The 12,094-nt window shown below is 43.5% G+C and overlaps 1 protein-coding gene across 2 annotated transcripts in view; it reads left to right on the top strand.

The window, feature by feature from the left end:
• The window catches only part of prr36b (proline rich 36b), a 34,769-nt gene extending 23,114 nt beyond the window's left edge, over positions 1-11,655 (top strand). The window contains exons 4-6 of one of the 2 annotated variants that reach the window (XM_015048189.1): positions 6,459-6,664; positions 6,907-7,422; positions 7,585-11,655. In XM_015048189.1, coding sequence (XP_014903675.1) covers positions 6,459-6,664; positions 6,907-7,422; positions 7,585-9,902 — 3,040 coding nt within the window. In that variant the 3' untranslated portion in view covers positions 9,903-11,655. Of the gene's footprint in view, positions 1-6,458; positions 6,665-6,906 lie in introns of both variants that reach the window. The other variant, XM_015048188.1, reaches the window with a different exon arrangement.
• The last annotated feature ends 439 nt before the right edge of the window (positions 11,656-12,094 follow it).

Raw genomic sequence — 12,094 nt, 5'->3', positions numbered from 1 at the left:
GCAGGATGTGTGGTGCACCTGCATTAGAGGAATAGAAGCCAATTACTATGCAGGGCATGAGTTCATCTGCCGGTGTAATACTCTGCATGATGGGAAGGCAAAGGTGGGGGAGGGAGCCAAACGGGCATGCTGGCTCTCTGGACACACGGCACATAGGCATTTAAGTCTGCCTTTGGATACATGGAAGCAAATTGAAATCAAAATGGTTGCATGAAAGGACGAGAGATGTAAAAGGGAGAAAGAATAAGGAAAATTAGAGATGCAAAGCAGTTTAGAGAGGAAGGTGAGGATAAAGCGGCTGCAGAGGAGAGGATACCAGGGCATTCAGACTTTAATGCGCAAACATCGCCGCCCATGTTCCTACATTAGTCATGCTCTTTTTCTCCACTGATGGTCCCTGAGGGATGATAAATTTTTATTGGAGTGGATTGAATGCCGCCCTCATGATTCAACAAATTAAGTTGATGTAATGCTCCGACATCGGTGAGTGCCCGGTAAGCAGCAGCAGGAAGGGCTCCTTGTTCACCAGCCCAGTGTCAAGCAGATGCCTTGTTGCACAGGCAGTAAATCTCCAGTCCCACTGTGGGTGCGGCCAGTAGCTCTGCGACGCAGTCTCGCTCCGGGGCGATTATTTCAGGATGTGGCCGCAGAGCCAATTACTAAATGGATTAGGTCGAAATGAATTGGCACACTTCTGGCTGTGACAAAAACAATGTGGGCGTTTCACTCGAACCGCAGACATAATGGAGATATTTAGGACAGGAACCGCTAGATAAAATATGCTTTTATATTTCTGTTTAAAATATAAGCTTAACATGTACAAATTATGTACTTTAATGTACAGTTTTCCTAATTTATTTGTCAATTTAAAGTCAACGAAGCAATTCAGCCCCCTTTTACTTTCACACCAGTAATTACAATCTATTATAACCGATTTCCTTACCACTCACATGGTAAAAGAGCGTGGTACAGCTGAAAACCTACCAGCCTATGGGCGTCCACCTAAACTGACTGCGTGGGCAAGGAGAGAACTAATACATGAAGCAGCCAAGAGGCCCGTGGTGACTCTAGAGGAGCTGAGTCATGTCCTCCATAAACCTGGCTCCCTTGGAAGGGTGGCAAGAAGAACGTCCCTGTCGAAAGAAAGTTAGAAGAAGTCCCCTCTGCAGTTTGCCATGTAGGCAGCAATGCTAACCTGCGACAAAAGGTGCCCCCTGATCTACACCCAAAATACCCTGTCGAGAAAAACTAACATGCACCTAATTGTAAATGCACCATTTAGAGAAGCCAATCAGAGTTGATCTGAAGATGGATGGAGCTAAATACTGTGTAATCCTGGAAGAATACCAATTTAAGGTGACACTAAGCAGGTTCTCACCTGCAGGAGCGTCGCTGCAACCTAGGGACGCAGATCTCCGCGCGCCGCAACAGCCGAGTCCAGAAAAACAGTGAAATCTGACCAAAAACGGTGTTGATCTCTGTTTGTTTTCCATTATGGTTTAAAAGCGATGGAGAGCGACTCTGAACTGTGAGTACACTGATTTTAAATGATCCAGAGTGAGTGAGGAAGGGCTCTATTTGGGATTAACATTTGGTTTCAGATTTAATTTCTGCTCATTTCATAGTTGCCAACTGAATTAAAACCAATTTTAATTCAGTTTGTAGTAATCCACATATTTTTAATAACTGAAGTGGAAGTGTCTCAGAAGAATAGAACCATACAGCATACATGTCTGCTCTATTCAGAGTTAAAGTCAGTGGACGGTTTAAAAATGAGCTAAGATATACACTGCTCAAAAAAATAAAGGGAACACTCAAATAACACATCCTAGATCTGAATGAATGAAATATTCTCATTGAATACTTTGTTCTGTACAAAGTTGAATGTGCTGACAACAAAATCACACAAAAATCATCAATGGAAATCAAATTTATTAACCAATGGAGGCCTGGATTTGGAGCCACACACAAAATTAAAGTGAAATGTTCCCTTTATTTTTTTTGAGCAGTATATTATTACTTTTCAAAAGGCTGTATTGAAAGAGTCAAGGTCTCCATTTTGTCCATGCTTCCTTTTATTTAAAGTTTTTACTTAAATTGGTTATGTATTTGATTGCAAGCTGTGCAAAATAGCATTGATATTCACTGACTCATTTTAAATGTTCTGTATGGGAACATAAACACTGTTTAAAATCTGTCTAGTGATTTCAAATTAGTAGAAAGTGCACAAATTGCTAGAAATATCTAACCAGAGAGAAAATTTTAGCATTTTCCTAATAGGTCAGTACCAGCAAACAGTAAAGCCATGTTTTTTAGGGCGTAAAAAACCCTAAAGAGGAGGGTGTAAAAAAAAAAAGTGATTCTGCCCATAATCTTCCACTTCATAATTGTGCATCCCTTTTTGTTTATTTCTCATAAAATTCAAGGGAAATACATTAAAGTTTGATTCCATAATGTCACAAATATGAATAAGTTCAAGCGGTATGAAAACTTCTATAAGGCATTCTAATAATTTCTATTATATTCTTTGTAAAATTACTTAATAAAGCATTGTTATAGATAAATTAAACTGAGAAACATGATTAGTTTAATTTAAAGTCTAAGTCTACTGATATTAAACTTATATTTAACTTCAGGTAAAATTTCATTCTACGATCCAATTTAAATAAAGACGAAGCCACTTTTATGGTACTAAACATTATTTAGACAGTTTAATTAATATATTGCCGTTGTTATAGTCGTCTCTGCTGCAAAGAGCTGCCTCAAGTCTTAGTTTTCTTTTACATACTCATTTGCCTCGGTCTCATTTTGTGGCAACATAGGATCCCCAGCAGGCAGCCGGGTTCAAAGTCAGCGGTACGTATGCAGCTCTTTGAAAGCGCGCATGCAGATCTGCATTAAGCTAAAATGTCGTCAGGGATCCTGAGGCGAACAAGGCGAACTTTCAGCGTTCTGCTGTGTGCATCAGTGGGCCGGGAGCAACTAGCTGACTGAGTAATACATGATTTTTCAGCTCCACTGCCTTTCTGGGTGTTGTGTTCAAAATTAGCTTTAACCTCAATTTATGGTGCGTCTCTATGGAAGGTCTGCGGTAAGATGGAAACAATGAAGACAGATTTCCCTCTGAGGTAAAACCAGGTCCATAATTTAAACAACGTTGTCTTGGGTGCTTGTCAGTCACTCAGCTGACAGTGAACTTAATTATAGAGCGAAGCATCACTGTATTTGTGCTTTGTGGAGCAGTTGCGGTGAACTTCTTCTAATCTCAGATTACACAAGATGTCAGTCTGCAACAATCTGTGGCCAATTCAGGAGTCATTAGGAAATAACTGATTGAAGGTAATGTAATGAGATTATAGGTTTACTGGAGCTGCATATGGTTGCAGAAGCGTCATAACATGAATATCTTTGTACGATTTAGGGTTCTCTACTAGCACTCTTAGCTCTGACTACACAAGCAAACTGACTTCCACAAAAGACTGTTGCTATGAGTTGTGCTTTCTTTTTATTAGCGTCCTGATGGTTCCCATTGCTGAATAAACTTTAAACATTTATCCACAGATGACGGCGTCCTTATTTGCTTCCGTTAGCAGAGCGTTACTATGTTACATCTTCGTTCTTCTTCTGCACCTGCGGTTAATTTTCTTTTTAATTCAAAACGGCTACCTCTGTCCACAGAGATTTTGCACATTTTTTGTCATGCTTGCAATTTGTGTACATTTAATTGTTAACTGAAAGCAAAGTTTACACATCCATTCCTAATAATTAGCCTCATTTAGCACTTTCTGGTCATGAAACCAGAAAGTGCTAAAAGTCCAAATAGGGCTTCGAAAAAGATCCCCCCACCCCTCGCCCCAAAAAAACCCCCAAAAAAACAAATGAACATTTCCATAATTTCTTCACTGACACTGGAAAGAAGTTTTCCAAACAATGTTTATTGGAAAATAACATATTCAAGGAAATGAACATGACCTTTTTTCAAGGTGTGGCTGCAGGAGCACATAACGGTCTCTAGCTCCAGTCTATCAGGCATTCACACCACACAGCCAGTTAGCCAGAAAGAGAAGCAAGAGCAAAAGGTGGAGGACTTGTGGTGTAAACAACAGATGGTGTAATCTGACCTGAAGATATCCCTGTGAAGATGAGGCCGTGTCCGTGACATTGAACCATTAGCTGGGTGTTTGTGTGATCGCTCACCTCCTCATCAGATAACCTGATGCAAGGTTCAGAATACACAATCCCAGTGTTTTAAACTGGACTCTTTTCACTGTAATCTGCTCAGCTTTTTTGTCTTGCTTTCTAGTTGGTTATTTCAGTTGTGCAAACACTGGTAATAGTTAAAGACACAGCTACATGTAAACTTTTTTTGCACGATCCAAAGGAAAGAGTGTCTTTCTCTTGCCGTTTTCTCTCAGTGACCATGTTAATTCCAGAGCTTGTTATAGTCACCCTGCCTGTCTGGATAATCTGTATTCCCTTCATTGCACAGATTATTATGATCGCTTTTCCTGAATATCCAATTAGCATCCTTCATCTCTCATGAGGCCGGTTTTTATCTTCTTATTGTCCTCATTCTTCTAACCTTGTAACTTAGGATTTTTAACTTTGTAATTCTAGTGGCACAAAAATAACTGACGCTGAATAAAGATCCTCTGTCTGGACTTTGATTGGGCTGTTCATAGAACAAAGAGGCCTTCATATTACTACTTGCAGAAATACATTTTGATGAAAACCATTTAGCTCTGGTTGCATGTTTAAGGGCCACTTCTATCCCACAGTGTCAAGTCTTCTGCAACCATTTACAGGTCCACGTCCTGAGTTGTGATGTACAGTGAATAAATATTGTGAATGAATCAAGCCCTTGAGGAAAACATGACCATTTGCAATATTGGGATTAACCCACGTTTTACTCTAATTCTTATTTTTTAGTTCATTAGTGTCCCCTTCACTCTCTCACTGAGCTTTCTGATCTTGGTCAGTAAGAAATGACATTAGGGGGCAGTGAAGTGAAATTGGGTGTACTGATGAATCAAAACCAATTTCCTTAATTCTGGGAGTTCAAATCAATTGAAACAGATTTTATCCACTGATCTTGTATAAAAATCACTGTTTCCTTTTGCTCTGCCATGACGGAGGACTGACTGCGTTCAGAGATGTTTCAGACAAAAAAATAATCCATATTGACCAAAATTGGAATTGGCAGGTCAGGCTTTTTAACGATTGGTTATTGGCCAGAAAACTGCAGTGAGAGCATTCGTAAGTGAAAATTGATCTTTGGGCCAAACTGCATGCTAGAAAAAGTAGTCCTCTTAATTTGGTATTCTGCACACACTGATAATGTTTTCAGGACTAAAACTTTCGAAAGATGCTGTCTCTAATCTACTACTAATCTACTAATACTTACTTATGTGGATCATTAGTAAAAAATCTTGCATGAACTTCGGCATTAGCTGCCTCCTGCCACCTGTTTGTTTGGTTTTAGATGCATTCCATTGCTTTTGCCTGGATGTGAGGAGAACCCAATAGCTTTGCTTTTAGAATAGTGTTCGTGTCTAACTGGGAGGACTTGAAAAGGTTATTTTTGTTCTCCTTTTAGTATTAAAAATTAACGTCGTCCCAGCCATCTTCTCCCTACCTTCCTCCTGTCGCCTGTTCTCTTTCTGCCAGCGCGAACTCGCTTCTTTATTTAGAAACAGGCAGTAAGTGCAGTGCAGACCCAGGAGATGGCACACCACAGCCTTGTCAGGACTGCTAGATGTAGGTTACTTTGCTCAGAAGTGACGTTCAAGCCAGTTTCTAGGCCAGGACGGCTGGAGCAGGGTGGCTGATGCATGGCGCCCCAAGAGTCATTCCCCCTTGTGGGGAGGGAGGGAGGAGTGCCGACTGAGCAGAAGAACGGAATTGCTGTGGGGTTAGGATGCGTCTCTAGGGTCTGTTGTGATTCATCTTCCATATAGCTTTTCTCTGTCTCTCATGAGAGTTTGTAATGGGGCTCAAGAAGAGTCAGCTGGGTCTTACTGGGCTCTAAATTAGTGCTTTAATGGCAGATTATCTTTAGATGGAGGCCCTCCTGATGTGCTGTTTCATTTTTCTTCAAATGATTTATCAAACTTTAGTAGCCTTTCTTCTATTTAGTGAAGAACCATTTGCATAGAAGATGACTAATGGAAGTAAAAAGCATGATTAAATTATTTTAGTTTAAATAATTTTTATTTTATTGCAAGCATGGATTGACTTAAGTATAAAATATTGTACTGGTGAATTACCAAGATAGTTGAAACGAGGTCAAAGATATGGGAGGTAGAACCAAACCGTTCACAGAACTTTAGACATTTACAGGAAGGACTGGGTTGTTCAACAGTTTAAGATCTAAAAGGAAATCTAATCAGTGAAACTAAGTGGAAATAACTATGATTTTCATGCAGAGATGTCAAATGGTCTTCTTTGTGTTTCCTCAGGCCCACAGCAGCTTCATCTCGACCAGCTACCGGATCCTCTCAGTTAGCCAGCACACCCAAGAACTCCACAGCTACATCCAAACCTGCCACTCCTAAAACTGCCCCCGCCTCCCCCAAGCCTGCTACTCCCAAATCAACCACCACTACCCCCTCTGGTGGCAAACCTCCTGCATCACAGTCAAGAAATGCAACCCCTATGAAAAAAGGTCACAAATCTATTATTTTTGGTTATTTGACACATTCATAAACATTAAATGTATTAATTATTTTTGCTCTAACATAAAAGGCATAATACATAATATGTAATAATTAAATTCCAGAGTGCAGACTTTAACCATATAGTGTTGTATCAAAATAGAAAAAAGTATAACATCCTGTGGTTCTGATCAGAATATTCACCCTTTCACCCTACTCATTGTGTAATTCCTACTCGTGTTGTCTTTTCCAGATGTGACCAAACCATCCCCTCCAGCAGCCAAGAAATCTGCAGAGTCCCCTCTCGCTCGCCCTCCTGCAAAGAAGCCTGCTAAACCCGAGGCCCCCAAGACAAAATCAGATGTTGCCTCCAAAAAGCCTCCCACAAATAAAGCTGTTGAAACAAAGACGCCAAACCGCTCCAAGCCACAAGAGGGTAAGTCCACACCTTCCAAGGATGTCTCCAAGACCCCAAGCACCAAAACGGCTACAAATAAGGCCCCCAGTCCCAAGAAGACTGTGGGAAGCACCACTCCTACTCCTGTCAAACGTGGTCCTAAAGTTGCAACAATGATTGAGCGAGGAAAAGAAATTGCTGCAGTAGTTGCTGCTGCTGCAACCATCGCTACTGCAGCCTCTGTCTTTGCAAACCCAGAGGAGTCTGAGCCTCCTCCAGAAGATGATTTGGAGTCATCTGAGCCCACTGTTAAAACAGAGGACGAGAAAAGACCAGAGCCTGTACAGGAACCATCTCCAGAGCCTGTGCGGAAACCAACACCAGAACCGGTTCAGCAACGGGAACCAACACCAGAACCGGTTCAACAACGGGAACCAACACCCGAGCCCGTTCAGCAACGGGAACCAACACCAGAGCCTGTGCGGGAACCAACGCCAGAGCCTGCTCAGGTGCGGGATCCATCACCCGAGCCTCTGCGAGAACCAACGCCTGAACCTGTGCGGGAACCAATACCTGAACTTCAAGAGCAAACTCCTGAGCAAGGAAGTGAAGCAGCCACCGGTGTCCGGATGTCACCTCAGATGACCGCTTATAAATTTGAAGACAACAGTTCGGTTCCCTCCTTAGGAACAACTGTCATGTCTCCCCCTTGCTCCCCGCCAGTCCCTGCCTCGCCTGTTAGAGAATCCCAGAATGCCTCCTCACTTTTGGACTTTGATGCTCCATCTGATTCCTGGAACAGGAACCAGTCTCCTACTGGTCTGGCACCCCACACGTTGCTTAATGTGATGACATTCCAAGCAGAGGAGGACAATGTACAAGGATACGGAATTCAAGGGGTACAAAATGATGAGAAAGATGATGAGGAGGAGGAAGTAGATGAGGAAGCCCTGTTTCTCTCTACCTCCACAGCTCCAGGGTCTCTTTCAGCTGTTGGACAACCTCACAATTTTGGTGCTTTGCCTTCGGGTGATTTTATTCACAAGGACCTTGTATCTTCTCATGAAAAGGAAGAGGCAGTGGAAAAGGCTGATGAGGAGATCAATGAGGATGACGATGAGGAGGAGGAATATGAGGAAGAGAGGAGACCAGGCCACCAGCTTTCATCCTTGGTCACTGACATGAGTACCTCTCAACATTCGGATGAGTTCCAGGCGCGGTCGTCAGCATTCGGAGGTTGGCATGGTGATGACCTGCTGTCTGGGATGGACTCCGAGGACATGAGCAGCTGCACCAGCAGCCGGCAGCAGGGGGTGTCCGACCTCAGCAGCACTCAGCACACCGCCATCTTAGAGGGCACCCAGAGCTCAGACGCCTTGATCGACTCCAGCCTCAGGGGCTCTGAAGGAGACGGTAATCTCATGGGTTCTCCCAATGTGGAAACTCTTGCCAATGAAGAAGAGGAGGATGAGGACGACGAGCGGGTGGACGATATGGACTTGAGCTCTGAGCAAGCTGAGGAGCATCACAGAGTGTTCCAGGAGCACAAACAAGACGAGGAGGAGGACGAAGACGTGGAAATGCACAGCGAAGGCGTGACGGAGAGTGGTGGGAATGTCGATGATGACTTTAACGAGGAAGAGCACTTGGATAACTTGACCCACTCTGGTTTGTTGTCTAGTGCTGCCCCTGCATCCTCCTGGGGCCAGACAAACCCCTTCTCAGATACTTGGACTCAACCAGTGTCCCACCTCACTGTGTCCTCCCCCAGCCCCGTGTCGGACCACGATGCAGCCGAATCTGAGACGCCAACCCAGTCTCCCGCTCAAGCGTGTGTTGACAGTAGCGCCCCATCATTCCCCCTGCAGACAGAGCAGATACCCCAGCATCATCATGACCTATTCACTGCTCCGGCTGTAGGCATGTCCCAGGCCGACACTCCGACTGGGACCGCCCCGCCCGCTCACAGCGGCAGCGAGACAAGCACTCCTGAGGACCTCCGTGACTACGACAGCAGCTCTGGAGTAGAGTCCCGCTCTGATAAACAGCAGACCCCGGTACCGGCATCACTTCAGCCCGACGTGGACCAGGATCTAGGCATTCACTTGGAGAAAGGTGATGGAGAAGAGGAAGAGGCTGAGACTCTTCCTGCTGATGAGGTGCTTGGAACCGGACCCCCAACAGCTCCTGCGTCAGTCCCTTCATCCCCGTCTACCTCCGGCGATGAGGCCAGTGACACAGAGGGGGAGATACAGATTAACGACCCAGAGGCTCCGATGACGATGGATGAAAGGGCTGCAATGGAAAGCCCTCCTCCCTCCGGTAGCTTGCCAGCTTTGGAGGAGGATGAGGAGGCAGGAGATCCAGCTATTGGAGACGGTGAAGAGGACGGAGGTGGAGCTACTCCTCAGTCAGCCAATTCTGTGGCATCTTATGGCTTTGACTGCACAACGTCCAACTCCAATGCCCACTCAATGGCAGAAAGCTGCGGAAAGAGCCCTGGCATCTTCTCCCTTGAGAATGAGGAGCAGCTTCCAGAGGAGGCTAAGGACCCCTCCCTCATCAAGGAGCTGACCCTGCCTTCATCTGCTGCTGCGGCCCTGGCCGAGGATCTGCTCGGCAACCCCGTGGACCTCATCCCTTTGGGTCACCAGGGAGATGACTTTCCCAGTCTGGATGAGCACCACCACTTCCTGCTCGGAGGAAACGCTGCAGATCATCGGGAGAAGGCGAATCCACTGGAGGGCAGCGACGACCTGGTGGACCAGGAATGTGGAGACTCCGACAACCTGACACCGTACTTCTCCACCATATGTGATAAGACTGATAGTTTTCTGGAAGGTAACGTATAAGACCCCCTATCATCCCTGGAATGCACCTTTTTCCTGCAACCCTACCCGTTTTCCCCCTACGTTATTTGTTCTTCTCTGGTTAGACGTCTTAGCAGAAAAAAAGGAGACCAAGATTGTAGAAAACAATTTTTGAGAAATGATCGAAGGAGACGGAAAAAAATGACTGTAGCGATTTTTAAATGAAGCCTCCCTCTTTCTTACCGTTCCGATCCATGTTTTGAGCGTATGGCTAAAACTCCGTAACGTACCATAGCTACTACCTTTTCTAGTCGAATGTTCTTTTTAAGTAACACTGCATATTCTGTTGCCCCTTGCGGGGTATTGACTGATTGGTCCATTGTGACTGGGCCTGTAAACTGAGAAAGAGGAGAAAAAAAAAAAAAAAAAAAACAGATGAAAAGATATGGACTCTTTGTGTATTTATCCTACTGTTTTTACCAAACAAATGTCAATGATTTTTTTTTTTTTTTGTATTTACTTGTTTTGTTTCCTTGTTATTTTTTTTGTTTGTTTTTGTTGAACCTGGTCCTCCCTACCCTGTGTGCACACTTCGTGTTCTGCACTATAGCGATAGTCACATATTCCTTTTGAAAACTTTCTGTTCTTGTTCCAAGACTTTTAGCTATATTAATAATAAAGGTTAGGTATTAACACTGCTGGTTTTGCCTTTACAGTTGTAATGAGGTAGGTGTGGGAGGATTAGAGTTAGGGCTGACCCAAATGCTTTGTTGTTTTGCCGCCATTACTGATGTCCAAATTTGGACTTGAATACGTGGATTCTATGTTTTCCTTCATGTACTATACCACTAAAGCTGAGATCACGCTATTTATGCTTGCAAGTGTTGATGTGAGTTGCTAATTCAAGCTTTCATAAGTGCATCCAGACAGTGGCGGTTCTTGGATGAATGGTACCCTGGGCGAGCCCCTTTCCTCTGCATCGTAATCAGTTCCACCACCACAACTAATGCGCTCCGGTGAGAGAGAAGATTCTCTGCATCAAAGGTTCTGAAATGTTGATCTAATTGTACTATATCAACAGAATAATTGAGTTCAGGTTTGATCATTTTTACCTAGAGCTAATTAAAGGAATTATACGTTCTTTTAAGAATCGTGAAATGATCCTTAATTTAGTTCCAGATTGGTATTAATCAGATACCTATTTCTGTGATAACCCACTACCTGGATGTTGCACAAAGCAATAGAAAACTCTCTCTTGGAACATGTTTTTCTGATTGGTAAATGCTGCCCTGGGTGAAGAGCCACATCGCTCCATATCAAGAACCACCACTGACTCCAGATCATTTTCAATAAAGGTTTGAAGCCTCAAAAACTGTATTTGGGACAGCCCTAGTTAGATTGCAGTCGGTGGCGTCGTATACGTGTGCTTCAAGAGGTTCTATGCTTATTGTATTTGCATAGGTTGTTAAGGTGCAGTCACTTCCAGTATCTGCTTCAGGTTTTCTTCAGGCCTTTTGTTAGCTCATCATTTTGTGTCTTAAGAGGATAACGAGTAGTGCATTATTTAATAAAACCCTGCATTACCCTACATGGCTACCACAGTTTAGCTTTATACTCGAGCATTTTCATAGCAAGCTTTTGGTTTACTATTTCAACAGTATATTGCATGTTTAACTAACAAAAAACACTCTGTAATACCTGAAGTTTGAAACAGTTCAACAGTGGACATGTTCAGAACTGAATGGTTCGACACTAGGTTATCTTTCAAAATTCCATTAAAACATCATTGCAAGGCATTTTGTTCCTGTTTCTTACTTTCCCAATGGGCCCAGCATGCCTGAACTTTGTGTCCTTGTGTTCCAGTGGCCGTGTGTGTTTGTAAAGTGGTGTTTGTGCAACGAGATTCCCTCCCCCTGGTATCCTCTGTTTTTCATCTGGGAATAACGGATAAACAGGAAGCAATGCAACATGATACAATGGTGTATCTGAAATGGAATTTTGGCCAAATCCAAGAGGTAATAAAGAGGAATCACAGTGACTTATCTATCATCCTTACAGGGAATAACGACTTCTTCTTGTAGTGTCACATTTAGTTCTACTTCAACACCTCTAGTTTATGTTGTATCTATGTTCAGTCTACTGTTAACGTTCAATCAAGAGTACAACTCCAGAGGTAAATATTGATCCATTTAGGGCCATCGGCTCTCAAAAATTGAAGAATGACATCGCTCTCG

Source organism: Poecilia latipinna, unplaced genomic scaffold (assembly GCF_001443285.1).
Source record: "Poecilia latipinna isolate Pla-1442-1.1 unplaced genomic scaffold, P_latipinna-1.0 Scaffold865, whole genome shotgun sequence".
NCBI lineage: Eukaryota > Metazoa > Chordata > Actinopteri > Cyprinodontiformes > Poeciliidae > Poecilia > Poecilia latipinna.
The sequence above is the reverse complement of the archived record's forward strand: the minus strand, read 5'-3'. Positions and strand labels throughout refer to the sequence as shown.